This window comes from Lepidochelys kempii, chromosome 1 (genome assembly GCF_965140285.1).
Source record: "Lepidochelys kempii isolate rLepKem1 chromosome 1, rLepKem1.hap1, whole genome shotgun sequence".
Classification (NCBI taxonomy): Eukaryota; Metazoa; Chordata; order Testudines; family Cheloniidae; genus Lepidochelys; species Lepidochelys kempii.
Genome location: NC_136380.1, coordinates 158,282,472 through 158,298,364, shown reverse-complemented (window position 1 = coordinate 158,298,364; position 15,893 = coordinate 158,282,472). Strand labels below are relative to the sequence as shown.

At 46.7% G+C, this 15,893-nt stretch overlaps 1 protein-coding gene across 1 annotated transcript in view; it reads right to left on the bottom strand.

Annotated features, from left to right (window-relative positions):
- LOC140917186 (cystathionine beta-synthase) overlaps positions 1 to 15,893 on the bottom strand; it is a 50,089-nt gene that overhangs the window by 3,318 nt on the left and 30,878 nt on the right. The window contains exons 7-14 of the mRNA XM_078851229.1: positions 15,241 to 15,332; positions 10,311 to 10,436; positions 8,096 to 8,180; positions 5,791 to 5,896; positions 4,986 to 5,057; positions 2,868 to 3,002; positions 1,617 to 1,725; positions 606 to 690 (exon numbers count right to left, since the gene is read on the bottom strand). Coding sequence (XP_078707355.1) covers positions 606 to 690; positions 1,617 to 1,725; positions 2,868 to 3,002; positions 4,986 to 5,057; positions 5,791 to 5,896; positions 8,096 to 8,180; positions 10,311 to 10,436; positions 15,241 to 15,332 — 810 coding nt within the window. The remainder of the gene's footprint in view (positions 1 to 605; positions 691 to 1,616; positions 1,726 to 2,867; positions 3,003 to 4,985; positions 5,058 to 5,790; positions 5,897 to 8,095; positions 8,181 to 10,310; positions 10,437 to 15,240; positions 15,333 to 15,893) is intronic.

Below are 15,893 nucleotides of genomic sequence, written 5' to 3'. Positions count from 1 at the left end.
TACATGAGCACAGTAAAGACCAGACACTCCCCTGAAGCACCTACGATCCCAACACACCACAGGTGAGAAAAAGGCAGTACCATTATCCCTGTTTTAGAGATGGGAAACTGAGGCACAGAGACTGCGTGACATGCACACAGTCCGCAGCAGAGCTGGGATTTGAACTCTGACTTCCCAACTCTCAGCCTGGTGCCTTTTTACCACAGATCAGGCTTCCTCTTTTGAACCTCTGGCCAAGAAATGACACACTTTACAATAGCCGTAAGGGCGTCACTAAAATAAATCCGTTTGTGTCCAGCTGTAGAGCTAGTTAAATAATCAGAATAAGAACCTTAGTGTTTCAGGCTCCCCATGCCTCTCTTCATGCTATCACGCATGGGGCTTTGGAGAGGGGTGAATGGCCGGTGGATCCATGACGCTGCTTAGCGATGGGGGAAAATCCCTCATGCAGGAGGAGCATAGGGGTCCAGCTGTTCCGCTGGTACCTTCATGGCCCTATTGTGAGGATTCCATCCCCCAGAGAATGCCTGTGTAAAGCCCATGTAATCTGGTTGGTGCACAAGTCAAGAGTTTGGCTTTCCTTTTCCTCCGTAAAAGATACTTACATTGCAACTGTTCATGTACAACTATAGCAAAATGATCATCCTCCAGGATATTAGAGAGGTTTCCAAGGTTGTCATCCAGGCTAATCTAAAGAGCGGGGACCAAAAAAAGAAAAAAGGGCATTTAAACGCTTCACTTTGTGACAGCATTAGGGACCCAATTCTTACTTTTAAAGCACAGTCCTGTGCTGGGGGCAGTAGAGAGATGGAGGAAGGGAATATCAGAAGGCACAGGTGTGCTGATGCAGATAAAGCACTTCCTGGAGCTTCAGGGAGTGCAGGGGAAACACAAAAACAAGCACAAAGGCCCAAGTCCTCACCAGGTATAGTTTGGAGTAGCTCCATTAACCCCATTGGAGCTATGTCCGCCTACACCACCTGAGGATCTGGTCCAGTGACAGTAGTCATCCCCAGGCCTTGCATGGGAGCAGAGAAATTGGGGAATACCTCTTTCGCTCTCCCTCTTTTGCACAACCGCAGAAAGCCTGGCATAATCTAACTTGTAATTAGACACGTCATACAGTGGAATGCTTCCGAAACACAGGTCTATATATAGGGTCAGTTCTGCCAAGTGCAGAATTCTACCATTTCAGCAGCAGCTGTTTGCCATGGTATGAGTGGGAGCAGGAGCAGGTCCCTGTATTGGCAAAAATGCAATGATCGTGAATCCGTGATATGAGTATCACTCACAGAGTATTCAAGTTGCTCCAGCTAGACACAATCCTTGCCTAAAAACCTCACATGACAGATCCTGTCAGGCTTTGCGTCATTTCGGTTAGATCCTTTTCTCATTCTCTCTCTACCCCACTTCAATTCCCTGTCCCCACTCCTCTTTCCCTTTTCATTTCTACTGTCCCTTCCCACCACCTCTCATCTTCTGTCTCTCCCTCTTGCTCATCCCATCCTCTTTCTCCTCTCCCACTCCTTGGAGTGGGGATCATGCCTTATTTCTGTGTTGGGAGGTGCCTAACTCACCTCTGGGCTCTATTTGAAACAAATCAATAACTCTAATACCTTTGAAAACTGGTCATTGATGACCTTGATGACTGGATCCGAGAACTGAGCATTTCCAGCCAGCACTGAGGAGAGGATGTTACTGGGAGTCACCATTCCCAAAATGTGACTGTAAGAGAACAGGGAGATTTGCAAAGGGTCAGGCTTGAGGTGGTCATATGGCTAAACAGCTTTTAGGGACCAATCCCGCTCCCTTTGAAGTCAGTGACAAAATTTCCTGCCTTCAATGGGAGAAGGCAGTGTCCCTTAGTTCATCCGAGCATCTTTTTGGTGGGTGCATGTCTTCCTGACTGTCATTTGCTGGTATGTCACAGTAAAAACAAGGCTTAGAAAATCAGCTCACTGTTGGGTCACCTCTTTCTTTCCTCCTTCCTGGGCTATGGGGTTAGCCTATTCTCCTGTACTATAATCAGTTTCCACCACAGGAGAACATATTTCTGACTTGGTTACCATCTGGTGTGGAAGGAAGCAGCCAAGGAAAGTACCTAGCAAGGAAATAATAACAGCACAACATTTAGATGCTAATACAGAGAGATGGGGATACAATTTCAGATTGGGAACCTTCCATCTCCAAACCGGAGCCTGGGGCCAGATCATTATTAGCTGAGACACCCTGTGCTGTAGAAAAAGCTCAACTTGTTTAGCCAGTGAGGGACTCCGTTGTATACCCGCAGCTGCTATTGTAGCTGTTTCATTAAAACATGTATCCTCAAGAGGAGGATCGTCTCCCTAATACAGTGTTTTTAACAGCAATTATTGTCTGAAATTTGCAGCTCAGGATTTAACATTTGAAGAAAAGTCAGCTAATGGGCACTTGCTGTCATTTACCAGTGTGTTTCATATCTATGCCTTACCTTTACTGTACACTTTATTGTCCAACACCCATTGACTTCAGTGGGTGTTGGATCTGGCCAGTTCTTCTCTTGGCTAATTTATGTAATGTTTCCTTGATAGGCCACATCTGTTATTGCTGACTATAGCAAAAATGAGGATTTGAAACAATATAGGTAGCTGATCCTAAGAGGTGCTGAGCATGTGCAGCTCCCATGCCAACTCAGCATCTCTCAGGATTAGGCCCGTGCCTTTATTTTTCACTTTTACCGTACAGGTTTTTAAATGGTACATTAAAAAGTGTATTGAAGGGACTGAATGAATCAGGTTTATTGTACAACTATAAAGTATTTCGTCATTAGTTTCCTCATTGCTGTTATTCATTCACATAATCATCCACACAACCGAGAAAAGAGATACCCAGATTCAGCAACCACTGGTGCCTGGGCATAGCCCTTCTCCTTGAGGATTTCGATTGCCTTTTGACAGTTGACCTCTGGGACAAGAAGGAGAGGGGCCGAGAGATTCAGCTTCCGCACCTTGACATTCCACCACCTGTTGGAAAAGGACAAGAGTTTATTGTTATTCACAAGCATGAGGCATGTGTGGGGCTGAGTCTGGGCTGCTCCTTGTCTTGTTTAGACAGCGCTCGCTCAGACACAGACTACAGTTTAGGCAGATTCAGACAGAGGGCACCACACTGGAGCTCAGATGTGTACTCAGGCAAGTATCACTCCTGACTCAGGGCTTGAGCCTGCAGTGCTGAGCACCTGTCCCTGATCCACCAAAGCCCTTAAGCAAGTGCTTAACTGTAAGAAGGGGAGTAGTCTCACTTGACTTCACTTCTTTCATTTGTACCCTTGTTTCTTAAGGCCTGGAGCATGTAGCCCCAACACAAAAAAAGAGTCCTACAACGCAGCAGGCATGGCTTCTGGAAGGGTTGGATATTCCTGTTCTCTCTGAATAGAAGGAAATCTGCAAGTCTGAAGTCATCTGACGTTAAAGGGCCTTTCAATCTAGCAGACAAAGGCAAAGCAAGATCTGATAGCTGTAAGCCGAAATTAGAAAAACTCAAATTGGAAACATGGGCGGCGTGTGAACCGTTGGCTTGGGGAGGCTAGCCCCCAGCCCCGCCCCTTCCACCCTAGGTCCCGCCATTTCCGTGCCTCCCCTTCCCTCCCCAGAGCCCAGAGCCCCCCCACTGCAGCCACCATCCCCTGCCTCAGGCTAGTGCCCTGAGCCCAGAGCGCACCCCTGCCCCCCAGTTCCCAGTGGGCAGTGCAGCCCCAACCCTGGAGTGCCGGGACGGAGGGACGGCCCCAGCCCGAGCCTGGGCCACTGCACAGGGGAAGAGCCACAGAGCCCAGAAGCAGGAGCGGGACGGAGGGCAGAGCATGGGTGGGGCCATGCCTGGTTGTTTGGGGAGCCTCCCCCAGCCTATGCTACCTACCACCCATGACTGGAAATAAGATACAACCCTTTTTCAACAATGAGGTTAATTAACCTTTGGAGCAACATCCCAAAGGATGTGGCAAATTCATCATCACTCGGAGTTTTTAAACTGAGATTAACTCCCTTTCTAAAAACTGTGCTGCAGTACAACCATGAGTCACTGGGTTCAAAAGTGTTCACTTATGTAGTAGAGAAGACTAAATTCCCTCCACTGCAAGAATCACCTGGTGAAATTCTATGGCCTGGGTTATGCAGGAGGTCAGACTAGATTATCATAATGATGCCTTGTGCCCTTAGAATCCGTTAATCTAAAATGGGAACTTTATATTTCCTGCCTGAATGGAAAATGGAGATATTTAAAAGGGCCCTTCATCTCTATTGTCTATGACCATTGTCACCACAGATCTGCTGGAAGCTTCCTTGCTGGGGAGGACATTTGACACTGACCTAGAAATTCATTCCAAATTGTTCTTCACTGTAGACAGACACAAGACCTTGGTCTGCGTGAAAGAATTAATTTCTGCAGAAAATAAACTCCTCCTTTATGGACTAGACCAATGAACAGGGAAACCAACATTTGAAAGAGAGTCCAATCCATTCCAACAAGATTAATCAGCGGTTCTCAAACTGTGGGTCGGGACCCGTTTTAATGGGGGTCACCAGGGCTGGCTTAGACTTGCTGGGGCCAGAGGCTGAAGCCAAAGCCCGAGCCCCACAGTCTGGAGCTGAAGCCTGAGGGCTTCAGCCTTGGGCAGTGGGGCTCAGATTACAGGACTGCTGCCTGGGGCTGAAGCCCCTTGGGCTTCGGCTTCCCCCCATCCCCAGGGCAGTGGGGCTTTGGCTTTCCCACCGACCCCCGCCAGGGAGGGCTGAGGCTTTGGTCCCCTGTCCTGGGGTCATGTAGCAACTTTTGTTTTCAGAAGGGGGTCGCGGTGCAATGAAGTTTGAGAACCCCTGGACTAGATTAACTTTTCAAAGGGACTGAATTATTAAAAGAAAATTAAAAATAGATGATCATTTCCAAATGCAGAGTGATTATTTCCCTATCAATGAGGGCAGTTAATGTAGCAGGGAGTAGAACCTTACCAAGGCTTATGTTCCTGGATATTTTTTAGAAATCCATTCTTGCCCATCCACCTATCATTCAAGAACTTGGACCTAGAAATCATCAGCAAAGAACAAGGAAGAAGTTTGTAATACACCCAGCAAGAAATTGAGGGGGGGGGGGGCGGGGAGAGAAAGGATTTAAATGCATTAGGCCTTAGCGTTTCACCATGGCTCCCATAGTTTGAGCAATCAGCTGATGTTGGCCCCTTTTGAGGTGAATGGGAGGTGCAGGTGAAATTACACCAGTTATTTAGGGCCTAAGTTTAAGCACCCAAGTTTGAAAATTTCAGTCTAGGTGATTTTTCCTGGCGCATAATAGAGTATGTCAATGACGAGTGAAATAAAATCCAAGCGTTCTGACTCCCAGCCCTCTGCTCTTACCATTACACGATAATGTTTTGCACTCTTATGTTAATGTCCATATAAGGACTGCAAAGGTCCCTGTGAGGAAGGTAAATTGACTCCTTATTTATAGTCTCATTCACCACTCCAGTTTTATGCTGGTGTAACTCCATTGATTTACATGCACCTGCTTTCAGTGGTGTGTTACACTGGCGAAACAGAGTAGTGAAGTGGGTCCATAGTGTTTCCTCCTCTACTGACGGAGTGAGGTAATTTCCCCTCTGCCGCAGAGAATAACTGGCCATGTGACAGCAAATCTTTTGTATGGCCATGTTATTCATTGGGTCCATGAATGTCATTTCCATTGCTATGGCTGAACTCTGCAACACTGTCACTTCAGTGAAAGCAGCAGGTCGGAAGCACTACAGAAGAGGAGTCTTACATGTAATTCCTGACGGAGTCGGGCAAGATGACAACACAGCGCTGACCCTCCGGCAGATCCTTGGCAGCCTTCACAGCAATGGCCATTGCGCTGCCGGAGCTGCCACCTGACGTTATGAACAAGAAAATGGACTCACACAAGGGCTAACAGTATATGAGACAATAATATATAATCACAGAGCGGCCTAGGGTAATGCCCCTGCAGCGACAGGCAGGGTTGGGTAATGGGACACTGAACCTTTAGGGCACGAGCCTCCTCTCACCGGCACCAGTGTGTTTCAGGCATAACTCCAATCAAGCCAGTGCAGTTACACTGGTGTACGGGAGAGGAGAATCCGGCCTATAACCTTGCAAGCCCCTAGCTCCAGGAGAGACCAGGTAGTGACCAAAGGAGAATGTGCAGGCGAGGGCTGTTGAATGGATGATGGGAGTGGTGATTCTAGTCCAGTTTGTGGCCCCATCACAAATGACACTATCATCACTCTGTGAGCTGTGTCTGCAGGGAGGACAAGGATTGACAGGGCATGGCCCCAGCTCCTTAAAGGTATGTAGGCATCTAACTTCCATTGATTTCATATCTTTGAGGGTCTAGCCAGTGAGACCAAACTCCCTTCCAGCCTTTGAGATGGACCTTTCAGGTGAGGGGCAGGGGGGCTGGGAGAAACTTGCCCATGCTGTCTCTCCAGAGCTTCATTTCACTCTCCAGAGCTGTTGAGCTAACACATTTTACAAGTGCCTAGTGCACTTTAAATAAATGGTCGAAAGGAAGGAAAATTAAAATTGCACTTATACATGGGATACCAGCCAGTGATGGCGTTTGGGGCCGTGAATGTGTGTGTGTGTGTGTGTGCGCGCAGCTGTGTGTTTTCGTTTTCCTGCGTGTAACTGAAAAAAAGGTCCTTGGCTTCTCACAGGTAATTCTACCTGCTAATATTTCAGGTTAGAAAAGACTAAGGGTCATAATAGTCCTCAGTCCGTGTGCACTTCGGATTTCTGAACCAAATTTCTTCTTGGTATGACACCGTTGACCTCAAAAGGAATGATAGTGTGAATGTAATACTTCTGAGTGCAAGTGACATTTGGTAAGTAAGTGAGTTGTAGTAATTCAGTTTTGTAAACTAGCTGTACTCTAGCAAATGTAGAAAAAGTGCTTATTTCATTGTCCATCATCTGAAATCTCAGACATAAGGAGTTAAGTTTAGTAATAGGTTGTTATTTTATCATTTACATGGCAATTCTCTTTAGACTTGCAGATGCTGTCCTTTGAAATGTGGAAACATATCTCCTGAGATAACCTTGAGTGATGGAAGACACTCCAGGCCAATTTTTAAAGGTACTTATGTACCTAAGACCCACTAGAATCAATGGGAGTCAGGAGCCAAAATACCTTTAAAAATGTGCTTCTTATATATACTCGTGTTACATATATACCAAGGTAACATTTTCAGACTTGGGTGCCTAAACTTAGGCACCTAAATCCAAACGTAGGCATCTAAATAAAGGAGGCCTGATTTTTCAAAGGTGCTGAGCACCTGCAGCGCCTCTGTCGTCAGTGGCAGTTGTGGTTTCTCACTACTTCTTTAGCTATCAGCATGAGCCCCTGTACTGGCTGGTATTGGATTTGAACCCGTGTGCATCTGGCCCAGGGCTGAGAGTGCAGCCAGCTGAGTTGCACTGATGCCTTGTGGAGTGGGCCCTGATGTCCATCTGTAAGCAGCGTTTGCACAAGGAGAACTGTTCGTTTTGGAAAGCTGTTCGGTTTCTCTTACGAAGGATTTCTCCCTTGCACCAGGGACTGGGAGCTGTAAGAATGCCTCACTTTAACAGGACATCTCAAAACGTCCTGCTTCAATCCCTGCACTTTCCAGTATCATATGGCAACTGTTCAAAGACAGCAAATATAACCCCCTAGGGCTGACTTAGTGGAGCTGCAGGTTTTGCCCATTTGCCCTGCTCTGAATCCCACGAATCTTTCCACTCAGCTCATGTGTCACGGCACCCAAAAAAAGGTAGCCCCAGAAGATCTACCGCTTTATGCAAAAGTGTGAAAGTGAGATGAGATTACAATTATTTAGCATGAGTCAGATCCAGGGCTGCTATAAATCATTGTAGCTCCATGCAATCAATTCACACCAACTCAGGATCTGGCCCCACCAGTACAGCACAGAGAATGTGCTCGGAACTGTGTAAGACACAAAAACACAGACACTGCCTGCCCTGAAGAGCTTTCTAGTCTAAAATGCTTAAAAGATGGAATTAAAATGGAAAATGTTTATGAACAGACACAACATTCTTCAATAATTTACCACACAATAATCCTTCCTCTCTAATCAGCCTGCGAGCCATGAGAAAGGAATCCGTGTCATTGGACTTGCACCACAGATCCACCACCTGAAAGAAAGGAGAGAAAGATTTTAGGGTCCTAGAAATGTTATTTTGGGCTCCACTCCTCTGGTGCATTCTGCTCTGTACAGGAGGCCGGGTTTTCAGAGGTGCTGAGCACCTGCATCTTCCTTCAGAGTCAAATCACTTTCCACTGCACTTGAAAATGAACACATATGGCAAAGCACCTGTAGGCTTCATCCTTAGCTTCCACGGGAGTGAATTTTATCCACATTAATTCCTCATATGCTTCTGCCAACACTGCAGAAGTAAAACTGTTAGTGTGGACAAGCCGGACAGTCTCTATGCAAAAAAATAAAGGGACACAAATCAGACATCCAGAATTGTAACATTCAAATCCAGTAAAAGAGTACTTTAATCTCCCTGGACACTCAATACCAGACTTAAAAGTGGTCATTCTTCAACAAAAAAAAACTTCAAAAACAGACTTCAACGAGAAACTGCAGAACTGGAATTAATTTGGAAACTCAACACCATCAAATTAGGCCTGAATAAAGACTGGGAGTGGCTGGGTCACTACAAAAAATAATTTCCCCTCTGTTGATACTCACACCTTCTTGTCAACTGTTGGGAATGGGTCACATCAACCATAATTGAATTGGCCTTGTTAGCACTACAAAAATAATTTTCCCGCTGTTGATATTCACCCCTTTTTGTCAACTGTTGGAAATGGGCCACATCCACCCTAATTGAATTGGCCTCGTTAGCACTGACCCCCCCACTTGGTAAGGCAACTCCCATCTTTTCATGTGCTGTGTATTTATACCTGCCTACTGTATTTTCCACTCCATGCATCCAGTGAAGTGGGTTCTAGCCCACAAAAGCTTATGCCCAAATAAATTTGTTAGTCTCTAAGCTGCCACAAGGACTCCTCGTGGTTTTTAGTGTCTAATGTGTTTTGAGTAGTGGTGGGCTGAGGAAGTGGTGTTCAGATCCCATTCTGGGTCAGGGTTAAGCTAGGGTTCAGGGTTTTGCTGAACCAGGGCTAAGGTTCACAGAGAGATTCAGTGGTGCTGATGGCTTGCAAAGTGCTTTGGTGGAGATTTCAGGCCAAAACCCTAGGGATGGGCTCAAATTCAAGTGCTGTCATTCAACCAGATCTAAAACATGAAGGGGCTCACACCTGAGATTCTGGTTTTGTGTGCGACTCCGAGAACCAGGCTGAGTGTTTTCCTGTGGAGGTGGAGAGTGGGGAAGGAGGCCACTCAGGCTAAGTTAGGGCTGTGAAGAACTCTGACTGGCAGCTGGGTATGAGTCAGACTGGTGGGCAAGGGAGTTGCTGTCTGAAGGAGAAAGTGAGATGACGTTGTGTTGCACTTTTGGCAATTTTTGTTTGTTTATAACTGCCTCTCTGTTTGCCTCTGTGTCTTTTAGATTGTAAGCTCTTGAGAGCAAGATCTCTGACTCTTCCATAGGTGGGCCTACACTGCAATCACAGGTGTGAGTGGAGCTTGTGAAGACATACCCACGATAACTTTAATCTAGCTAACTCAGGCATCAGTAGCAGGGAAGCTGCAGCAGCATGGGCTTCAGCACTGGCTGTCTTAGCCCGCCCAGAACCCTTGGTAATTACTCCGACAGACAGCCTGTACCACAGCCCACGCTGCTGCAGCTTTACTGCTCCCAGCATCTGAGCTAGCTACACTAAAGCTGGAAATAACCTCTGTGAACATACCATCTAGCACTATTGGGTGCTATCCCTGGTTAGGGCCTTCAGGCTCTACTAGAATTCAAATAGTAAATAATGATAATAATGAAAAGCACTGGGACCCATTATTATTATTATTAACAAGGCTATAAGAACTGCCTGAAAGTTTGTTAAGAAAGACAGAATGATGAAGTGCAGTGTTGCAGCATATTTCTGGTTGTCTCTTAAATTTGGCCTCTCCCTGCAGCTCATTTAGGTCAGACATATGGCTTGGGCAGGTTCTAAGCCACCAGCGATAGCATCTTTTGCATTGGTAACTAATTCAGCTAACTTTCAACAATTAGAGATGGGCCAGAACTGGACCCTGGATCTGAACACTTTTGAACGTGAGGACAGTTTGGTCCAAGAACCAAACTTCATGGCTGGGCCCTAACCACCCCTCCCCCATTGCTTGTCACAATGCTACTTACTGATCTGTCAAGGACAGTTGGGATAAAGTCATGTCCAATCCCCTCTACTTCCATGGTTGCGTCCTCTGCTGTGTTCAGCTCACTGGGCAGAGCGACAATGGAGCCTTCAGGATCTACACAAACAATCTGAAAGGGAAGAATCACTAGTAAGACCAGAGGTGGGCAAACTACGGCCCGCAGGACCCTCCTGTCCAGCCCCTGAGCTCCTGGCCCAGGAGGCTAGTCCCTGGCCCCTCCCTGGCTATCTCCCCTCCCACACAGCCTCAGTGCACCGCCAGCGCAATGCTCTGGGCGGCCAGGCAGCGCAGTTGCAGAGCCATGGCCTGACCCGGTGCTCTGGCCTGCACAGCTGTAGCACCACCAGCCACCGGTGCTCCAGGCAGTGCGGTAAGGGGGCAGGGAGCAGGGAGCGTTGGATAGAGGGCAGGGGAGTTTGTGGTGGTGGGTAGGGGGTGGGGTGTGTGGATAGGAGTCAGGGCGGTCAGAGGGCGGGGAACAGGGTGGTTGAATGGGAGCAGGGGTCTCAGGGGGACAGTCAGGAAGGAGAAGGGGGGTTAGATGGGGCGGCAGGGGCAATCAGGGGCAGGGGTTCCGGGGGCGGTCAGGGGACAGGAAGAATCATAGAATCAAAGACTTTAAGGTCAGAAGGGACCAATATGATCGCCTAGGCTGACCTCCTGCACAATACAGGCCACAGAATCTCACCCACCCACTCCTGTAACAAACCTCTAACCTATGTCTCAGCTATTGAAGTCCTCAAATTGTGGTTTAAAGACTTCGAGGTGCAGAGAATCCTCCAGCGAGTGACCCAGACCCCATGCTGCAGAGGAAGGCGAAAAACCCCCAGGGCCTCTGCCAATCTGCCCTGGAGGAAAATTCCTTCCCGACCCCAAATATGGCGATAGGCTAAACCCTGAGCATGTGGGCAAGACTCACCAGCCAGACACCCAGGAAAGAATTCTCTGTAGTAACTCAGATCCCACCCCATCTAACATCCCATCACAGGCCATTGGGCGTATCTACCGCTAATAGTTGAAGATCTATTAATTGCCAAAATTAGGCTATCCCATCATATCATCTCCTCCATAAACTTATCAAGCTTAGTCTTGAAGCTAGATATGTCTTTTGCCCCCACTGCTTCCGTTGGAAGGCTGTTCCAGAACTTCACTCCTCTGATGGTTAGAAATCTTCGTCTAATTTCTAGTCTAAACTTCCTGATGGCCAGTTTATATCCATTTGTTCTTGTGTCCACATTGGTACTGAGCTTAAATAATTCTTCTCCCTCCGTGGTATTTATTCCTCTGATATATTTATAGAGAGCAATCATATCTCCCCTCAGCCTTCCTTTGGTTAGGCTAAACAAGCCAAGCTCTTTGAGTCTCCTTTCATAAGACAGGTTTTCCATTCCTCGGATCATCCTAGTAGCCCTTCTCTGTACCTGTTCCAGTTTGAATTCATCCTTCTTAAACATGGGACACCAGAACTGCACACAGTATTCCAGATGAGATCTCACCAGTGCCTTGTAAAACGATACTAACACCTCCTTATCTCTACTGGAATTACCTCGCCTGATGCATCCCAAGACCGCATTCGCTTTTTTCACAGCCATATCACATTGGTGGCTCATAGTCATCCTGTGATCGACCAGTACTCCGAGGTTCTTCTCGTCCTCTGTTACTTCCAAGTGATGCATCCCCAGTTTATAACAAAAATTCTTGTTATTAATCCCTAAATGCATGACCTTGCACTTTTCACTATTAAATTTCATCCTATTACTATTACTCCAGTTTACAAGGTCATCCAGATCTTCCTGTATGATATCCCGGTCCTTCTCTGTATTGGCAATACCTCCCAGCTTTGTGTCATCCGCAAACTTTATTAGCACATTCCTGCCTTTTGTGCCAAGGTCAGTAATAATAAGATTGGTCCCAAAACCGATCCCTGAGGAACTCCACTAGTAACCTCCTTTCAGCCTGACAGTTCACCTTTCAGTGTGACCCGCTGTAGTCTCCCCTTTAACCAGTTCCTTATCCACCTTTCAATTTTCATATTGATCCCTATCTTTTCCAATTTAGCTAATAATTGTCCATGTGGAACCATATCAAATGTCTTCCTGAAATCGAGGTAAATTAGATCCACTGTGTTTCCTTTGTCTAAAAAATCTGTTACCTTCTCAAAGAAGGAGATCAGGTTGGTTCGATCTACCTTTTGTAAAACCATGTTGTATTTTGTCCCAATTACCACTGACCTCAATGTCCTTAACTACTTTCTCCTTCAAAATTTTTTCCAAGACCTTGCATACTACAGATGTCAAACTAACAAACCTGTAGTTACCTGGATCACTTTTTTTTCCTTTCTTAAAAATAGGAACTATGTTAGCAATTCTCCAGTCATACGGTACAACCCCTGAGTTTACAGATTCATTAAAAATTCTTGCTAATGGGCTTGCAATTTATGTGCCAGTTCCTTTAATATTCTTGGATGAAGATTATCTGGCCTCCCCGATTTAGTCCCATTAAGATGTTCAAATTTGGCTTCTACCTCGGATGTGGTAGTATCTGCCTCCCTATCCTCATTCCCCTTTCTTGGGATGCAGGCTTCTGATAGCTTCTGCAACTTTGACTTAAAGTAACCCCAGGCCTCCTCTGCCTTTAGATCCATAAGTTCTTCAGTCCAATCCACTTCCCTAACTAATTTCCTTAATTTTTGAAAGTCAGCCCTTTTGAAATCAAAAACCCTAGTTGCAGATTTATTTTTGTTTATCCTGCCGTTCAGTTTGAACTGAATTAGCTCATGATCACTTGAACCAAGATTGTCCCCTTCAACCATTTCTTCTATGAGGTCCTCACTACTCACCATAATCAAATCTAAAATGGCATCCCCTCTTGTTGGTTCAGCAACTACTTGATGAAGGAATCCATCAGCTATCACATCCAGGAAAATCAGAGCCTTATTATTATTACTAGCACTTGTCCTCCAGTCTATATCTGGGAAGTTAAAGTCTCCCATGATCACACAATTCCCATTAGTATTTACTTCTTTAAAAACATTAAAGAAGTCTCTATCCATATCCACATTGGATCCTGGCGGTCCATAGCAAGCCCCAAGCACTATCCCAGGGGAGGCTCTAGCAGCTTTCTTCCCCAATGTGATTTTTGCCCAGACAGACTCTGTCTTATCCATTCCATCACTTATTTCTTTACATTCTACCTCATCATTGATATACAATGCTACTCCACCACCTCTGCCTTTATTTCTGTCTTTCCTAAACAGCACATACCCTTCAATACCCATACTCCAGTCATGACTATTATTCCACCATGTGTCTGTTAACCCTATAATATCTGGTTTCACTTCCTGCACCAGTAGCTCTAGTTCCTCCATTTTGTTACCTAGGCTTCTTGCATTAGTGTACAAACATCTTAATTTTTGCTGTTTGGCCTCGCTCACATTCTGTACCCGATTAGGCACAGACATTCTACCGCCAGTATCACCTATTAGACTGGTATCTACACTGCCCTTCCTCCTTATGTCCATTCTCCTACCCACGGCTGTATCCTTTCTTACTTCGTTTTCTTCCCTCTCAAAATGTTAAAATCCGGCATGGAGATTAGCTGGACATCTCCCAACCATCTCCCCCAGTTTCCTAGTTTAAAGCTCTTTTGGTCAGTTGTGCCATCCTCCATCCTAGAAGTCTATTTCCCTCCTTACTCAGGTGAAGTCCATCCCGAGAGAACAGTCTTCTGTCCATGAATGCTTCCCAGTGGCCATACATCCCAAAGCCCTCCTTATAGCACCAGTGCCTGAGCCTTCTGTTGAGCATCATAATCTTGTCACACCTTTGTTGCCCTTCTCTAGGAACAGGCAGAATCCCACTGAAGATCACCTGAGCCTCGATTTCCTTAAGCGTCTTCCCCAGCCTGGCATAGTCTCCTTTGATACGTTCCAACAAGAATCTAGCGGTATCATTTGTTCCCACATGAAGGATAATCAGTGGATTCTTTTCGCTCCCGTTAGGAGAAAGGGTGGTTGGATGGGGCAGGGGTCCCGGGGGGGCAGTCAGGAATGAGAGGAGGAGTTGGATGGGGCAGTGGGGGTCAGTCAGAGGTGGGGACTCCGGAGGTGGTCAGGGGACAGGGAGCAGGGGGTGGTGGATGGAGTAGGAGTCCCGGGGGGCAGTCAGGGAACCGGGTGGGGGGGTGATGTTGGATGGGGCAGGAGTCCCAGGGGAGCCATCAGTGGCGAGAAGCGGGGGGGAGGGAAGGGGGGAGAAGAGGTTAGGAGGTGGGGGCCAGGCCACGCCTGGCTGTTTGGGGAGACATAGCCTCCCCTAACCGGCCCTCCATACAACTTTGGAAAGCCGATGTGGCCCTCAGGCCAAAAAGTTTTCTCGCCCCTGTGTTAGACACACTAAGAACCTAGGGAAAATGAAGCAGAAGCATCTCCAATGAAAAAATTACCGGTGTTCATGTAACCATATTTGGCTGCAACACGTTTTTCTTCCCAAGGTATGCATGAACATTCCTGTCTATTGGCATGGACAGACAGGACCTTTTCACCCGGAAGTTTTCCTTCTCATCAGCTTTACAATTTAATCTTAGAAGCATGGGGAACTGCAAGTCTCAAGGATTAGTGATGGGGGTGTGGAGCCTTCTACCTCTAAGTCACTAGTCTGAATCCAGCTCATGTTGAGAGTAACTGAAAATTGTTACCATCAAAAGTGAGCTGCATCTGTACGCTTCCTGGTTCAGTAAAAGTGGAAAACAGACACTCTGATAATCAGGCTCAGCCCAGCTGCAGGTGAGCGAGCAGTCAGTCAATGGCATCGCCCCAGAAGAGATGTCAAGGGCATTTCTCTAGTCAAAGGAAAGGACAGAAAAGCACCAGGTTGCCACTAATGATCAATGCGCAGGTCAGTCTTTCTACCTACTTTGCATTCCGGGCACTTCTCCTTCAGCTTTCTGCCAATGCCAGTGATGGTACCTCCTGTGCCAGCTCCACCCACGACCATGTGGACCTTGCCTGCAGTTAAAGGAGGTGAGAAGCATTTAGAGAGGATGGAAATGTTCTCCACAACTGGTTTATTCTGGCATGTCACATCAGTAGGTATTTTACACATGTTCTTGTGCACAGAGAACCTGTCCATGTCGAAAACTGGACAAAATTCATGCTAGTGAGCAGAAGCATTGTAGTGCTGTGATGCGCCAATAAGCTTCACCCCATTGTACTTTGATAGATTGCTAGCTTGGTAACTCCATCCTTTTGCACTATGTTGTGTTGAAATTCTGCAGACACATTAGCTATAGCACGCATTGATTTGGCTGGCCTTAGCGTCCAGCTAAGAGAGAGCTCTGACATCAGTATAAGCCAGGAACAGCTCCACTGAAGTCAGTGTATTTACATGGATGTAACAGTGGTGGAAGCAGCGGCATATTAACGCCTAGGCCGATAAGGCCTAGGCCTAGGGTGGCAAATTTGCAGGGGCAGCAAATTTATAATAGCAGCCAGAGGCTGCTTCCCCCAGCGCCGGTTCCCGCGCTCCCCCCCCGCCCCGCCCCAACCCCACCCCCATTCCCCGCCCCC